The following is a 17,503-nucleotide window of genomic DNA, read 5'->3' on the forward strand; positions in this document are numbered from 1 at the left end:
ATTTAAATAACCTATTTAGTTTTCCCAGCATGTTCCAGCTGATATCGAAAAACCGGAGGAGTCGATGATTGCTCTAGCATGCATGTACGTGACCCTAATACAGTTTTCATATTGATTCGAGGTATAACATTTAAAAAATGAGAAAGCTCTTGGTCAAATAGTGGCCAATACACATGAATTAACCTGACAGATAAAATTTAGAAGTGTTCTAATACTTAGCTTAGACACCTTACCAACCTATCTTCCACTTATAACACAGAAAGAGAACATCATCTCGCGATTAGTGAGTTTCTCGATGCTTTTACTATGCACATGCGCGAAATTGTCATTATTATTCAATTAAAAATAAATGCCCTCATGGCGTGGAACATTTTCTTTGGACAGATGTGATACCGACATGAATGAGAGTCTGTCGAACTGTCTTGGAGATTCTACCGAACAACTGGACCGATATCAACTGAAACCGCATCGACTTAATAAGCACACACGAGCGTTTAATCTCTCTGTTTCCTTCTTCAGAGCGTTGCCAGATGATGAATATCGAAAGGGTAAGCATCAGAAGAAAGCAAAGCCTTGTAAGCTCTTGCCCCGAACACCAAATTCACCGTCTCCGTGGGGTGGAACCCGTCGTAGAAGGCGTGCAGCAACCTGATCAGGCATGGCGTTTCGGAGGGAATGCAGGTGCCATCCTCCCGGACCTTACAACAGGTTGAACTTGCAAGCCGGAGAGCTGAAAATTAGACGAACACAATTGTTAACGTCATTGATATTCACACATGAAGAACTATAGACAGGGCAGTTCAGTTCATAGAGACCTGGAACTCAAGATTGTTAGAGAGAGAGAGAGGAACATAGAGACCTGGAAGTCCAGCTGTGGCGATTCCGAAAAAGTCTATGTAGGTGAACTTAGCATCGGCCAGGTTTCGATTCAGTTCATCCACGAGGGGTTTGAGCCTGTCGTTGAATAACATAACTGCGCTGTTGATCTTGTCGACGCACAGAGATCCATTGGTCCCAAATCTTGATATTTCGGCTGGGGCGCAGCCTATCACACTTAATCCAAATATTGCCACCTTCCTTGCTCCGTAGGAATAAAGTGTCTAGGGTTTCAAAATGGGATAGCGAAAACAATCAGATCCGAGCAATGATCAAAAGAAATAGATGTCCATTCACATTAGGACCGGAGAATATCTAATGTGCATTAGGAGAGAGTATTTACCTTCAACTGTTGTCCGTATTGCTCGATTAGTACATCGGCGTATTGCTCCGGCGTGTAAAGCTCGCTGGTCGGGTAGACTCCTGGCATGAAGTAGTTGTTGATGTAATCGTTGCTTCCCATTCCTACCGTGTATATGCACTTGTTTAAGTATGCCGTAGCATTAGCTCCGTACATTTCTCTGACCCGCGAGATCGTGACCAAATGGTTTTGCAATTGGTGGCTCAAGCTGATCCGATCGCCCTATCGGAAGAGCACGGAAAAGTTATCCTTTTCAATATATTTGCGTACCGTCCAACCTAGCCATCAACTAATTAGCGTAAAAATTCTATATATTTGTGTACCAGTTGCTGTCCCGTTTCATCTCGAATGCCCGCCCCACCGGACGCATAATTCATGCCGGCGAGTGTCTCGCAGCCTTTTGCAGTAGCAAAGGGTTGAATGTATTTGTCAAACCCCAGGAGTTTAGCTGCAATTCACAATAAAAAGCATGAGTTTTTGCTATTTGGCCTCTTAAGCAACTTTTAGGACAACATTAATTTCCAGGGGAAAGCGTGATCCTATGTTCGAGCCACACTACATTTATGGGTTTTCCAGGATTTGACATGAACAGTTTAGTTAGAAGGGTCGATGGTAGACAAATGGAGAGAAGGTAAGAAAGCGGACCGAGGATGTCAACGGTGGTGCGACCGTTGGTGAACCTTCCGGTCGCGCCCTCAGGGAAGTCGATCCCGTAAGGCGGATAGTTTGCTTTGGCCCGAGTCTCGAGATTGTTGTTGTTCCCGTTGTCGGCGAGCGAGTCCCCGAAGATGAAGTAACACGGGACTTGACGAGCTCCGAGTGCCCCGCTTCGCAAATCCAACGAGATCAAGAAGAGAACGGATAGACCAACTCTCCAAGCTCTGTTGCGCTCGAACGACAATGCCATTTCGAAATGGGAAATGTCTGCGAACAAATCAAACAGAAAGCAAGAAGGGGACTTGTAATACAGGCCAGAGAGATGAATTTGGCGAAGGTGGTTGGAACCAGCCAGGCCTAAGCATAATCCTGGTAATGAAGCATTCTATTGAGTCTGATCACACGCATGATGCAATAGCTTAAACCCGTGATCAAGTACGTCGTCGTTTTCTCCAAGGTATTGGTAGAGTTTACCTTTTTTTTTTTTTTTTTTGCTTTCCATTCGCTCTCGCATGCACGCAATTCTCTTGAAAGGGAAAAGTATGAAAAGCCAATAATTACAAAGGAATTTTGGTGACGTGAAGCGAAAGGCATTGCTTTGGTAAACATTGATTTTATGTAATGTCCCATCTTGATCCAATTGGCATATTCCAGCCCTTTTTTTTTGGGGGGGGGTCTTTTGAATTGACCTTAAAATATCTGTAAAAGATGTCGTGTCCCATGTGCATGACATCAGAAAAAAATATTAGTATATAAAATCATGTACATCAAAATATATATATTCAAATCCGAATTTGATTAGGGGAAGTTAAAATCGAGTCTATGACTTGATACATTGTAGTTTACAACAAGGGAAAAATGATGCACTTAAGTTGAAATATGAATGAGCATTTTCCTTATCAAACGAATGGATAAAAAGTAAAGGCATGACCGAGATGTAAGTTACAATAAAAACGTTGCGTCCTATTTCGAAGATCTAAATCGCCTAACATTAGGATTTTCGGAACATGCGTGACATTACTCAAATCGGTCAGCCCAAATGAAAATGAACGGCCTGATTTGAGCCACATTTGGGATTTAAAATTTTTCAAACCCAAAAAAAATTCCCTCACATTTTTTCCCTCCCTTTCAACACATGACGTGGTTCAAATAAGGCCATCCATTTTCATTTGGAGGGCCTGATTTGAGTAATGCCACGCATGTCACGAAAATCCCAATGTTAAGCGATCTAAATCCCTATTTCGATTGATTTATTTGAGCGTTACCTATAGTGCATGCGCTATGCGCATTCGAAGCCACTTTTGTTACGCCTTCATAAAAATCAACCAATAGGCATAGATCGAATGGTGATTGCTCAAGCACGCAATAGAAATCATTAAAAATGGAAATATTAACCATCAAAGCCAGTCATGTATGTTCCTATTAAATTAAAATTGAGATAATGTTTATGTATAACATGCATGGAGATGTTCTTTTTCTACCTTTCTTTAAAGGCGTGTAGATCTTTGACCCAAAAAAAAAAAAAGGGTCGTGTAGATCTGAAGTTCCGGAAATCAAACTTGATTCGTTCGGGAAGTTGTGGCTTCAATTCTTAATTTATTGATGGTTAAAACTCTTGACCCGTCTCTTTCGTTGCCAGCGATGGTGACGTTGTTTACCAAAAAAATTATAAATTTATTGTACTTGTATCAATTCAGTACTAAATCTTTCATTTAGATAATCAAGTCCTAAACATTTTAACAATTTATCGGTTGAATCCTTGCAGTTTATTTTTTTTTTTTTTTTGTTTAAATTCGATGATGTGGATGTCGGCCTTCTTATTTGGAACGGTCGGCGCTAACTTTGTAAATTTTTTTATTAGCTTTTGTGAATTTTTATTATTTTCTTTTTTCCCTTTTTTTCTTTGCTTTTTTCATTGTGCCGGCGATGGTCACGGGATCCTCGCCAACAGCGAAGACTCTCACCTAGATCGAGGGAAGCCGGCGTTCACGTCAACTATTTCAGTCAAAATTGATCGGAATGACTCAATTAGCAAATTGTTGAAATGTTTAAAACTAATTTGGAAAAATTGAAAGATTTAGTACTAAATTGACACAAGTGCAATAGATTTAGGACTTTTTTTTGTTAATTTTCCCTGCCACTCGTGGATGAGAGAGATATGAGAAAATAAACTAGAATAGCATGGGATTTTTGGGGGAAATGTATATAGTATTTCATAATTTTGGACCGTATTTATATTTCTATTCAGAAGCTTCTATTCTCCCAAAAAAAAAAAGAAAAAAGAGGAGATGTCATCTACACCAAAACGACGTGATTGCACGACTTGAAGAGAATTTTGCGGGAGTTGACTAGGCCATGCTCTTTGCGTGGTTAGCTTAGGCAAACAAAATGAGTTGCGCCCGTACCAAGTGAATAGTATAAATTTAATGTGTGGCGACAGAAGGAGATGTTGATTATGATTTATGGCTCGATGTTTTGCTGTTCGATTCGGAATCGGCACATGTTCCTATTTATCAATATACTCGGAGTGTTTGTGGAGGCTTGGAACGGAGATGAACAAAAAGAGGGCAAGTGAAGATGGCCCGCGACCCACCTAATGCCCGAACAAAGCAGGACGTCAAGTGGGCAGCTGACCAAGGAAGGGCAGGGCGGCTGGCTAACATACGGAAGCTAGACATATTTCTAGCACCATAAGCAGGTATGAAAAAAATTATCCAAAAAGTCATAAATTTATCATATAATTATCAATTTAATTATAAACCTTTCAATCGTACTAACTTAGTCCTAAATTTTTTTACGGTTTGTCAATTCAATCCTTATATTTTTAGATTTTTTATCTTAGTTTTCATTTTTTTTTCTTTTATTTCTCTTTCATTTTTTTTGTTCCCTTCCTTAATCCTCCAAGTGGTACCGAACCTCGACTGACCGCCGGAGGCAAGGGCCGACGAGGTTGACCTCATCGGCCTCTACCAAGCTCGCCCTCATCGGTGGTCGAAGGGGACAAAGTCGACCTTGGCAACCGACTCAAGGAAGAAGGAAGGAAAAGAAAAAGGAATAAGAAAAGAAAAAATTAAAAAATGATACAAAACAATGCAATAAATTAAAAATTATTCATGTCGTGGATTTCCAGCCAAAATTGGGTAGATTAATTGAATTGACACAAATGCAAAAGATTTAAGACTTGATTGGCCAAAAAAAATATATTTAGTACTTGAATAGGTATAATTGCTATAGATTTATGACTTTTTTTGGTAATTCTCCCATCGATCTCACAATGAGGATAATCCGATTTGGCTCGAGTCTCGAGATTGTTGTTGTTCCCATTATTGTATGAAGTAACACGGGAACATTTTTTTTTTTTTTACTTGAGGAGCTCCAAGAACCGAGATCCGCAACAAATTCAAAGAGACCTAGAAGAGAATTGATACAACTGTCCGGGCTTTGTTCCAAAAATGCCAATTTGTCTCACTGTCCAAGCTTTTCTAGTTTGAATATGTTTACTAGCTGAATGGTTTCCTAATTGAAGAATGTTTGTTGAAAGGAAGTTTCCTATTATGGATCCAACTCTCTTCTATATGACAATCGTTCTTTATTCGTGAGCATCTAAGAGTAGTATGTGCTTATATATTACATGATGAGTGTTTGATGTTGTGAAAATCATTTGTGAGATTGAGAGATCTAGAGACCGTACATTGTGTGAATTATTAGGTGTAATTGTAGATTAGGAAATATTGAGAGTGTTTGAATGACTCGAGTATGGTTGTAATCCTTATCATATCGCTTGATTTATAGTGGAATCGGTTGTTGTTCTCCTTGTGGACGTAGGTCATGCTAACCGAACCCCGTAAATTTAGTATCCGATTTATTTTTTTTTGTTTATTTCATTTTTATTGTTCGATTGCTTGTTTTCGCAACAATTAATATCAGAGTAAGCCTTAGCTAAGTTGAAGGGTATCGATGATGATGGAAGAAGGAAAAGTTAAAATCTACAGATTTGATGGGAATGCTTTTGGTTTTTGGAAGATATAGGTTGAGGATTATCTATATCGGATGAATTTGCACTCACCCATGCCTAGAAAGAAGCAAAGTCAATGAAGCAAACTAATTGGGAATTGCTGGATAGACAACCATTAGATGTTTTTTGGTTGATGTTGGCCGTAATGTCACGTTTAACATTATGAAAAATAATTTCACATTTACGAGAAAGCTTTGCGATCAACAAGTTCTATTTCATGTGGCATCTGTTTCACTTAATGATGGGTGAAGGTCCGTCGATTGTTGATCATTTCAATGAATTCAATGTGGTCATTAGTCAATTGAGTTCAGTTGAGATTGACTTTGAAGATGAATACATGAGTTAACTCTATCGTCATAACTACTTGATAATTTGAATACTAATGTTATTGTTGTTAGTAGTCCCTTTAGATCAACGAACTTGATGTTTGATGAGGTTCACGATTTGATTCTGAGTGAGGACATCCATAGTAGATAATCCGGTGAACCCGAGCCTACCACTTTAGTTGATGAATGTAGAGGAGGAAAGGCTAAATGTGTTAGCAAGATGGTGCAAATCTGAACAAACCTAGTCAATCTAAGACCGGTGGTATTATCTGTTGGAATTGTGGCAAGAGAATGCATCTTAGAAATGATTGCTTCAAACCGAAGAATGAAAATTGTAAGGTAATTAGAATTGACTCTACAAATAATGTTGCAAGTACAGTTGATTGTAATTTGGATAGTGCTAAATTATGTCTTGTCTACCATTGAGGATTTGCCATTTGACGAATAGATTATGAATTATAGTTGTTCATTTCACACTACGCTAAATAGGAGCAGGTTTACTACTTATCGAGTTATAAACAAAAAAAAAGATAAATGAAAGAAAAAAATGGAAAAAAAAATCAGAAATTTTTAATTTTTTTTTTTTAAATTATGTCAATGTCTGTCATGCCACATAAAGCAGGCATCCACTCAACGATTTACAACAAAAAATTGACCGGAAGGACTACATTGACAATTCCTCAAAAGGTTTAAGACGAAAATGGTCAAATTGAAAAGTTTATGATTGAGTTCACATTCATACAATAGGCTTAGAACTTCTTTGGTAAGTATCCCGAATCTAAAGGACAAGATCTTCATAATGAATTCGCTCAATTTATCAATCCTTGTGTTTTCATGATGTATCGCGAGTTCAGTGAGTCAAACCGATTTGGCAATAGGGACTATAACTTGTGCTTATCTCACTTATAAGAATCATTTTTAGCAAACAAGATGGGTCGATTCTGTTAGAAAGTTCAACCCAAAAGTTTAAGCGGATAGGTGGTGGGAGACCATATGAATATAAAGAGCATATAAAACCCGTTGTCAAGCAATGTGTGACAACGACTTCAACACTCCCCTCACGTGCAAGTCGAATTACGAGCGGCACATGAAATTTGACTAATGGGGAGTGGACGCACAATCGTGAAAGGGATAACACGGCTTTGATATCATATTAGAAAGTTCAATCCAAAAGCTCAAGCTAATAAGTGGAGGGAGACAACACAAATATAAAAAGCATATAGGATCCGTTGTCAAGCGATGTGCGGCAACGACTTCAATAGATTCAAGTATAAGATTAGTAAGCACTCAATTCTCGGGAGTGCACGGTATGTCGTTATATCAATATGCTATGCTATGCTAATTTCCAATATACAATTAAAGATGGCTAATCTTGCCACAGTTCTCTTATTAACCAATACCTTCCTCGTGCCTAAAACATCCCACCACAAGGAGACTATGTAAACTCAACATTACTGTGGAGAGAATGAATAGGAAAGGGATTTAATACCTTATTTAATTTGATTTTACTAGGTTTAATTTCGATTAACACCTATTGTTGCCTAATCTGAAGCTAGGCCTATTCTTAAGTAGTAAGTAGTCAACAATCGAAATGCAGAAAGTGCAAATCTTCTTATTTGTTCAACTCAACGTGATTATTCTCCTTGTTATATTGACACTACCCATTTACGAATTTTTCTTGTATTAAGCACGAGAATCGAGTAATCGAAACCTTGTGCTTTACACAATTTTTTTTTTCCCCAACACTCTTTAGTGTGTCATTGACACTTTTTCACCCCCTTTTGTGAAAAAGGTGTTGATTGACATCATCGGAGATCAAGTCTCTAAATACGAAGTAACATGGGACTTGAGGAGCCCCAAGAGCATAGCGTTGCAAATCCAATGAGCACCACGGCCTAAAAATAATATTGGCAATAAAGCATTCTATTTAGTATGATCACATGCATAACGTAATAGCTTAAACCTGCGATTAAGTAGGTCATTTTAGTTTACAAATGTTGCGCGTAATAAGTGATCGAACAATAAATAGACAGAACAAGAAAATAAATTGAACACCAAATGGACATGATTCGATTGTAGAGACCTACGTCCACGGGAAAAGCAACAACAAATTTCAATATGGAGCGAGCAATACAACAAAGATTACCAATCACACTCGAGTCACTCAAACACTCTCAGTATTTCCAAAGTCTCAATTACATCCAATAACATATACAGTGTTTAGCCCTCAATTCCTGACGAAACAATCTCTCAATCCCGCAAAAAAATTAAGACAAATCTAATAACAAGATTTAATTGGCTAAAAACACAAACAAAACTTCGTTTGGAAGCAAATACCGGAACCTTTAAAACCCGACGATGGAGCGTCACTTGCAGCAATTTTTTGCAAGGCACGCTTTGCAACCCTTGAGAACAATTATATATATGCATGAAGTCCACGTTAGCCGAGGAGTCCCAACAGAATTCGGTTAAGAAAAGTCCAAGTTGACTTTCATCCTTTTCCTTATTTCTCGACGACTCCAGCGAAGGATATCTTTCTTGATCATCCACTATTGCACGCCACTTCAATATCAAGATAATTCATAAAATATCTTCTTCTTTTTTCTCCAACACCGAACAGGAAATCAATATTTCCACGGACGTTCACGTATATTTAATTTCAAGCTTTCCTTTAAATTATCTTGAGTCAGGTTTTGTTCACGAGTTCTCAAACTCAAGACATATATAACAACAAACAATGAGAAAAGATGTATTTGTAGCGGATTTATGAATAAATTAAGGCATATTCGATATGCAAGTTATTCTAAGACGCCGTTGTCGTGATAATAACATTTATCGATATTTGTCATGGGATGAGATATAACTACGTCCTGCTTTGACCTATTTATCTTAGCATTAGCTATCATGCATGCGCTACGCGCAAGCAAAAGGACTTTTATGCGCCTCTATGAAGATTAATCAATATTTGATAAATTGAACATGATTGCTCGAGTGCACATACTATCATTGCAAATGGAAATATTATGTAACCATTATCGTTTCGCATAGTTAGTTATTCACCATTGAAGCAAATCTTTGAAATTCAAGCCCATCATCTATGTTGTCATAAAATGAAATAATGCGCGTATAGAGTATGCATGAAGAGGTTCTTTTTGTACCCCTTTCCGAAAGTCGTGTAGATCTGATAAATGGTGTGACATATGCAGAAACCTTTATTCTCAAATTGCAGTCACCTTATTTTGACCGGAATTATACCGGAGAGTTTATTCAATAGCATATGCATTTAGACGTCGGCAGCCGGGTAGAAAACTGCTTCGGCAGTGACTAATATCGTCCCGATCTCCTCAGTCAGATCATCGCGAGTCTGCGTATGTCATAAGGGGAGGCATCGGACGGAAGCAAAGCATTGTATGATCTCGCGGCCAACCCCAAATTCACTACCTCCGTGGGATGGAATGCGTCATAGAACACGTAGGACGACCTGTTCGAGCATGGAGTTTTGAAGGGAACGCAAGTGCCTAGTTCCTTGTCCACTTCACAGCAGGTTGAATTTGAAATCAGGCCAGCTGAGGATTAAACAAAATCAAGACAAAACATGTTCATGTAGAAAGATCATACTATAATACATTGATCCCAAAGACAGGGAGGGAGAGAGGAACAAACCTGTTCCAGGACCAGTGGTTGAGATGGCGAAGTTGTTTATATAGGTGAACTTGGCATCCGAGAGGTTGCTATTGAATTCATCTACTAGCGGTTGGAGCCGATTATTGAACAGGATAACAGCATTGTTGATCTTGTCGACGCACGCCGAGCCATTCGTGCCGAATTTTGATATTTCTGCGGGGGTGCATCCTATCAAACCCAGTCCCATAACTGCCACCTTCCTCGCTCCATAGAGATACAATGTCTAAGGTTTTGGAAAGAGAAAAAACAGTACGATAATTAGGTTCGAGGATGACAATGGATGATCTATGAAAACCATGGACACTCCCAGTAAAACAAGTGAAGTGTCGTGGCAGTCGGTTGAATCAAAAGAAATAGACAATGGATAGGTTTCATAAAAGAGAGAAAAGCAATGGAGTAATAGGATAATGAGTCTGGTGATTGATTGTGTCAAGCTCCGATGTGTTGCTTAATAGAGTCAAGCTTTATTGACGAAAGAAAATAGACATGTACCTTCAACTGTCGTTTGTATTGCTTGATTAGTACATCGGCGTACTGCTCGGGCGTGTATATCCTGCTAGTCGGGTATATGTCGGGCATGAAGTAGTTATTAATATAGTCGTTGCTCCCCATTCCCACCGAGTATATGCATTTGTTCAAGTAAGCCGAAACATTGCTCCCCAGTATTCCTTTTATGCGCAAGACCGTCGAGAAATGATTTACCAACTGACGGTTCAAGCTTATTCGATCGCCCTGTTTGAAGAAGGCAAAAGATATGTAACTTAAACGCTCCTCGAGCTGCAGTCTTTTCTACCTAATTTTGCTCAAATCTATGCACCAAGGGGTTAAACACGAACAAAGAAAATTAACCCGCATATTATCAGTACAAGTAGTTATCTGCTACTTATAATAACACGGGCATTACCAGTTGCTGTCCCGATTCATCGCGAATGCCGGCTGCACCGGATGCATAATTCACACCTTGGAGTATGTCATTGCCTCTTGCGGTGGCAAAGGGTGGAATAAACTTGTCGAACCCGAGGAGTTGAGCTGAAATTTCAATGAGAAAGATCCTGAATCAGAGCTAGTTAGCTTTGCATGCATAAGCTCAAGCCCATGAACGTGCGTTCTCAGTTGACCGTATAGGATTGAAGTAATTTCGTGCGACCAACAAAATTAATGGCATCTTGGCTGGATATAGTCAACTAACCTAACTATTTACATAAACCTAATTACGAAACTGGACATAATTCTTCATTACTGTAAGGAAGTGGGCGAGATTTCTCTAACCCTAGGTCGATATGCAGTTGAGAAGGTTCAGTTCCATTCTGGTATAGTTTGGCATTTGCACATATCTCCAATAAAGAAAGGAAGAAAATAAAGTGCAGCTTCATATGAGAACTCACTAATATGTATCTGCATAATGTGTGTATGGCTCCTCAGCTAGATAACACATCTTAAGAGAAAGTTATATATGTATGCATGACCGTACACACATGAGGGTTTTTGCTCTCTGGTCCTATAAGGAGTTAACCAAAATGAAAGGGAAAGAAAAGGGACCGATGATATCGACGGAGGTGAGGCCGTTGGTAAACCTTCCGGTGGCAGCGCCACCAGGGAAGTCGATCCCATAAGGTGGATAATTCGATTTGGCCAGGGTAGGGAGATTGTTGTTATTGCCGTCATCGGCGAGCGAGTCTCCGAAGATGAAGAAACACGGGACTTGAGGAGCTCCGAGAACCGAGCTCCGCGACAAATTCAAAGAGACCAAGAAGAGAACCGATACAACTCTCCATGCATCGTGCTCCAAAAACGCCATTTAAGAGCAAATCAGAAATTCCAATGAAGGATGAAGCCTTGTAAACTGGCGCGGTGGAGAAGATAGCAAAAGAAGGGGACTATATCGATAAATTTCTAGCTTAGGCCTAGGGATCACACTAGCTAGCAATACCAGATATTATTGAATATTTCTCACATAGCTTTTATTAAAATATTTAAAATACGATTAGTGGGTTGGTCCCGAATATCATAGTTGACTCTAATTCATATTTCGTGGACATTCATATTCGAGCATGTACCAAATCGTGATACCCGGATTCAACGGAGGAAAAATGTGTGAAAAAACAAGAATGGTGACGTAAAACCCTAGAAATCTCCAGAAATCCCTCATTTCCCATGTGCCTTAGATCCAAAAACGGATATATTTAGAAAGGTACATGATGAATATGGCATGAGCAATGCTAGCTACAAAGATTCATTTTTAGGAAATCGTGGAAATTTAATATACGAAGTGATGTGACGAAATTTAAGTTGATATTTGGATTATCGAGTCATATTTAACTTATGATGAAAAAGGAATATTAGTTGTTAATATGGACTTTGTAAATCTATCCGAATATGATGAGGTTATTCATCCAACAAAGCTATATTTACGAGTCGCTATTATTCAAGTACCATACTCGGAACCCATTAATGTCGTCTCATTTTAAAAGGGAAAAATTGCAACAGAAGTTCTATACATTATGTTTGATGTACAATCAAAACCTAAACATCTTGAAAATGTATCAACGAGTTATAAACATTTTGAATCAAGTGCAATCAAATTTTTCCGGTTATCGTTTTGGAAATTTACTAAGGTCTCGAACTGGAGTCTCACATGGCGTCCTTTTAATATTTTTTGGGGCTTGACAAATTTTGGGGCGGCACGAAAGTTATTTATGTTTAATTCATACGAACAAAGTATTCTTTTAAGAGAGACCTTCCAAGGTGGAGAATTTCCTCAACCACCGAGTTGTATGATGCGTCCGCCTATCGGCGATTCGATCTATGATTTATCATTCATGGGCATTGATACACTTCCATTACGTATGACATTTCCTTGCCAATATTCCTTGCTCGTACAAGGATTAGCTCCTGCCTACGTCTTTTATTAGATGTAAAAGTTTAGTGCTTACTAGGGTACATCCTTACCTAATCTTTAGTGTTGAACCATAGGTTCGGTACAGGAGGAATCCTTCTTAGACTCGGTTAGCGCTCAATTACTAGCCGATGTTGGTCTTGGGTTAGAGTGAAAATGCGTTGTTCGAGAAGAAGTTGCTTCTTTCGCCTCTTTCGCCGTCAAAGTGCCTGTGGCGGATAGGCGGAATCAGCCGTAGCCAGCTCTCTCGGTTGGATCATACACGATCAGCTCATTTCGAGCGGATACGTGTGCTTGAAATAAGCCGTCATCTTCCCTTAGAAATATGGTTACTACGCCAACACTCGATGCTTCCTTAATTAATGCAATTCCTCCTTCATCCCTCCCTTGGTCTCGCTTAGGGGTGTGCATGGTCCGGGCCGGTCCGGTCCGGACATGGAACCGGGGACCGGACCGTAGTCCCGGTCCCCATATTTTTGAGACCAAGGACCGGATCGGGACGGCCGGTCCTGGTCCGGTCTCGGTCCCGGCCCAGAGGGACCGCTAACTATTGAAAATCTAGTCAACTTAATAAATTATGCCATGGTAAAAACATAGCGACTCGCTATGACTTTTATGATCGACGAGCTTGACCAAAATGTTCGAATTCAATATCAAATCCAACCATTACATGATAAAAACATCACCAACCGCACTCAAAAAAGCCTACGGGAAAAAAAGATGACCAAAAACAAGATGGAAAATAAGACTAAAAAGAGAGTCTTGAGGAAGAGAGTGCGACCGTGCAAGGTTGGGAAAAAAATGGGCAGTGGACTTTTATTATTCTGTTTTGTTTTCAATTTTTTTTTGCAATTGTATATATTTATATATAAATAATTATATATTATTGGCGGTCCGATCCGGGCAGGGCCGGTCCGATCCCAATGCAAGAAACCCGAGGACCGGACCGCCCGGCCACCGGTCCCATTTATTGGGACCGGGGACCGGACCATCCACCTCAAGGACCGGACCAACCCGGCCGGTCCGGCCCGGTCCCGGGTTGGTCCGGGCCGGTCCGGTCCGGTTTGCACACCCCTAGTCTCGCTCCTCAAAAGCCCACAGGAACGGAGTTGATGCTCCCACATCCATAGCATGAGTAGTTAAAGCAATCCCCTATCAACTTCAGTTATCACCTTCCGTGCCTCCTTGCGGTCCTTCTATTTAGCTTTTCCTCATAAAAGGGTCCACCTCAAAATCGAGGGCGTACTAACCGACAGCTGAGTCCTCTCCGAACCGCAGGAGATGAACGCTTAAGAAGGCAAAAGGCTTCCTCTCTACTCCGTTTTCTTTGATTTTTTTTTCCTCTTTTCTTTTAATTTTTTGCCTTTCTAATTTTTTATTTTTCCTATTCAAAAATACTTCGAACTTCTCTAACATAGTGCCACGTTATCGACATACATGCCAAAAAAATATTTTGAAAAAAACGCGGCATTAGAATCTGGCAAGACATATCAGCAAATTTGACTAATCGATCACCGGAAGCACCTAATTTCACCAAAATTCAAAATGTTTATGATTTGATTGGATATTTTCAGAGGTTTAGCTCTTGATTGCACATCGGCCTAAATGTTTTTGACTTTTGGAGCAATTTCCCCTTTGACAAGTAATTCCTAGGTTTCTTTCTCTAGCAATTTGCAGATTTTTCCTCAAAAGGGAAAAGCAATTTATGGATTTATAGCATTATTCACTAATTCAGGGCATTGAAAAGCCAAACATATGGCAATATATTAATCTGAAGCCAAAAGAAAATATCGTTCTCAAATTTGAGAAATTCTTTCAAAGCTTGTTAGTAATTAATGATCTTTACACATTTCAAAATGGTGATGAAATAGAAGTTCACTATGCATGATACCGTCGCGGCGCGTCGCAGAATAACTAGATTTTAGCTAGATATCTTAGTATCAAAATCTCGCTCTACGAATTTCTTACTCCGAGAGAACAATTGAGGAACCTTCATAATCATAGTATTGACGGCGCAAAGGCAATGAAGAGCTATTTTCCATATCCTTATAAGATTTTCATGATGTCTCTCGAATTTGGTATGTGAAATTAACTTGAAAAAGGGGGGAAATGTACAATTAACTAATTAAGAAAGGCTAACCATTCCATAGGTCTCTTATCAACTATAAACATCCCACCACTATAAGACTATTTAATTTGATTTTACTCGTTTTAATTTTGATTAAGACACGTTGGTGCCTGATCTGGAGCTAGCCATTTTAATTACGTAGTTGACAAACGAAATGCGGGATTCCGAATCAACTTGTCTTTATTCTCAGGTTTTGTTTGCTCGGTAGAAAATCAATTTATCTAGAAAATGCATTTTTGGAAATAATCGCTCATCAAAAAGAATTACCGAAGATTGTTTTCATCGTCCCACGAAATGTTTAGACGCAGATTATCGTCGATAATGATAATATCTTCCATTGATTAATTATTTCGAGTGATACAAGCGATATTTTTGAGAAGATATTCTCATAATCATTCATTTTTTTACGAAATAAATGGAACCTCAATGTAATTTTATTTCCAAGACTAAAAAAACCATTTTTTTAAGGCTATAATGTGAAGTGTGTATTTTACATATTTATCCGAGCCTTTTATGTAGCACGAACAATGTACTTGATATATAGTTTACACGGTCGCTACATGTAAGAGCATTCGATCAGCGAACTAATGTCGCGGACAATTCCCACATGCCCCTATTCACGATTTTTTTTTTTTTTTGCTTGCATGGATAATTGTTGAGTATGTCTTCTATTATGTTTCGGGTATTTTACTTGGATTAAAATTTGTGCCGACCCTACTTGAGAAATAAAATGGATGTTTAGTGTTGGTCGTGTTAAGAAATAAAGGCCCAAGGCCGTAGCCCAACACTAATGCATGCGGGGGTGGAGCAGCATAAATATGAATTTTTCTCAAGTTGTTTCAAGGAGAGACGGAAAAAGCCTCAAAGCTTTCCGAACCACTTTTTGTAATCCTTGAATTTCTATAGTGGACTTGCTTTTCTTCTCCCGGTGATTTTTCTCGTAAGGATTTTCCACGTAAATTTATGTGTTCTTTTTATTCTACTCGGTTATTATTTAGTTGTGATTTTCGCATTAGTCATGATAATAATTAAAGCAAGAAAATCGATTTATGGAAAGCAATAAATGGGCGGATATTATCCTCTTACCAAAAAAAAAAAAAGGATATTATCCCTTGTTTCAATACAAAGTCCTTCGACCCCAAAAAAAAAAAAAAAAATACATAGTCCGTAGGCATAGAGATGAGCCACACCATAACAAGGTAAAATGTAATCATTTTTTTTTTTGGTCTAGTTCTATCATATCCTTTTCTATATTTTTTTTAATCAGTCTATCTTATTCTATTTTACAAGCCAAACTATGAATATTATGTGTTCTATGCAGGTTGTGAAACCCAGCTCGCTTACTCACGCGTTCTCATCCTCAACCCCCCATGAGAAGGTGGGGGAATCGAACTCCCCTTCTCCCTTGCCCAAGTGGTAACTTGCTGACCAACGATACTTTCCAATTTCTGACCATGAATGTTCTTCCAAGGCCTGCTTCCCAAGAAAAAGAGAAAGATGTGGATGGGCAGATTGTTTATCCTGTAATTGAAGGTTAATCCCATAAGAAATTTGAATCGATATTCTATATTACATGTACAAAAACTAAACTTCTCTGTAACAGAAGGTCCTAAATTGATACATCCATGTTACATTTCCCTCGTACTAATATTCATGTAACGAAAAACTCCAAGCCAATACAAAGTGTCATCTTTACCTCAAATTATTATTCACGTCACTAAAATTTCCAAACTGGTACCCTCATGACAAATGTACCAAAATCTTATGATCAAATTAGAAATAAATAAATAAATATTTGACAAAAAAGAAAAGAAGAATTAGAACAAAATTAGGGGCTTAAGCGGATCTTAGGAACGCGGAGGACCTCTTAAGGCAAAATTATATCTCTCAATTAACTTTTTTTCTTCAGATCTGTCTTCCTTTAAGCGGTGTTGTTTAGGAGATTTGATTATGTCGAATTTTCACGTCGGATCCACGTTAGATACCTATTGTCTATGTTTTCAGATCAACAATTTAACCGGATATTCGACATAACCTAATTACAGGCAAATTTGTCACGGATGTGCCAGTTCAAAGTTTTTTTACTCAAAAATAACTTTTAAATACAAATATATAGCACGTATATACCGATTTGAGATTTTCAATGGTATTAATCCACAAGTAACCGAAACCAATTTGGTTGAGTTAAAGTCGGGCGCTAATGAAGTCCTCACTATAAGAGAAAAACCTTTGTTTGAAGTTCCAAAGCCACTCAGCCAAAGAAAGATAATGGAAAGTTGGCCAAAATGAGCACTAAATACTTTTCGAGAATTCGTTGATAGTTCGAATAGATTCGTAGGCTAGGCCTACTAATACATTATGAACAGAAGCTCGTTGCTTTTTCTTTCTTTATAATTAATTGAGGCGGGGCGTTGCTTGTGGGGGGATGTGCCACGGCGAAAGAAGTGAATGAAAGGCATTCACATCTCTTACAACCGACACAGTCCTCTGTTCTTGGAGCATAAGCAATTTGCTTAGCTTTACATCCATCCCTCGGTGGTTTTTTGGTCACGACCAGCTA

The 17,503-nt window shown here is 38.8% G+C and overlaps 2 protein-coding genes across 2 annotated transcripts in view; both read right to left on the reverse strand.

The window, feature by feature from the left end:
* Window positions 1-17,503, reverse strand: part of LOC115744625 (mitochondrial outer membrane import complex protein METAXIN) — a 31,284-nt gene that overhangs the window by 11,791 nt on the left and 1,990 nt on the right. The window lies entirely within an intron of this gene.
* On the reverse strand, window positions 356-11,759 carry LOC115744497. The gene is given in 11 exon segments (XM_030679713.2): window positions 356-524; window positions 526-730; window positions 860-1,100; window positions 1,220-1,459; window positions 1,561-1,685; window positions 1,883-2,161; window positions 9,586-9,801; window positions 9,899-10,142; window positions 10,412-10,651; window positions 10,824-10,948; window positions 11,459-11,759. Coding segments are annotated over 11 exon segments (2,343 nt in total). The 5' UTR covers window positions 11,718-11,759.

This window comes from Rhodamnia argentea, chromosome 4, assembly GCF_020921035.1.
Source record: "Rhodamnia argentea isolate NSW1041297 chromosome 4, ASM2092103v1, whole genome shotgun sequence".
Taxonomy (NCBI): Eukaryota; Viridiplantae; Streptophyta; class Magnoliopsida; order Myrtales; family Myrtaceae; genus Rhodamnia; species Rhodamnia argentea.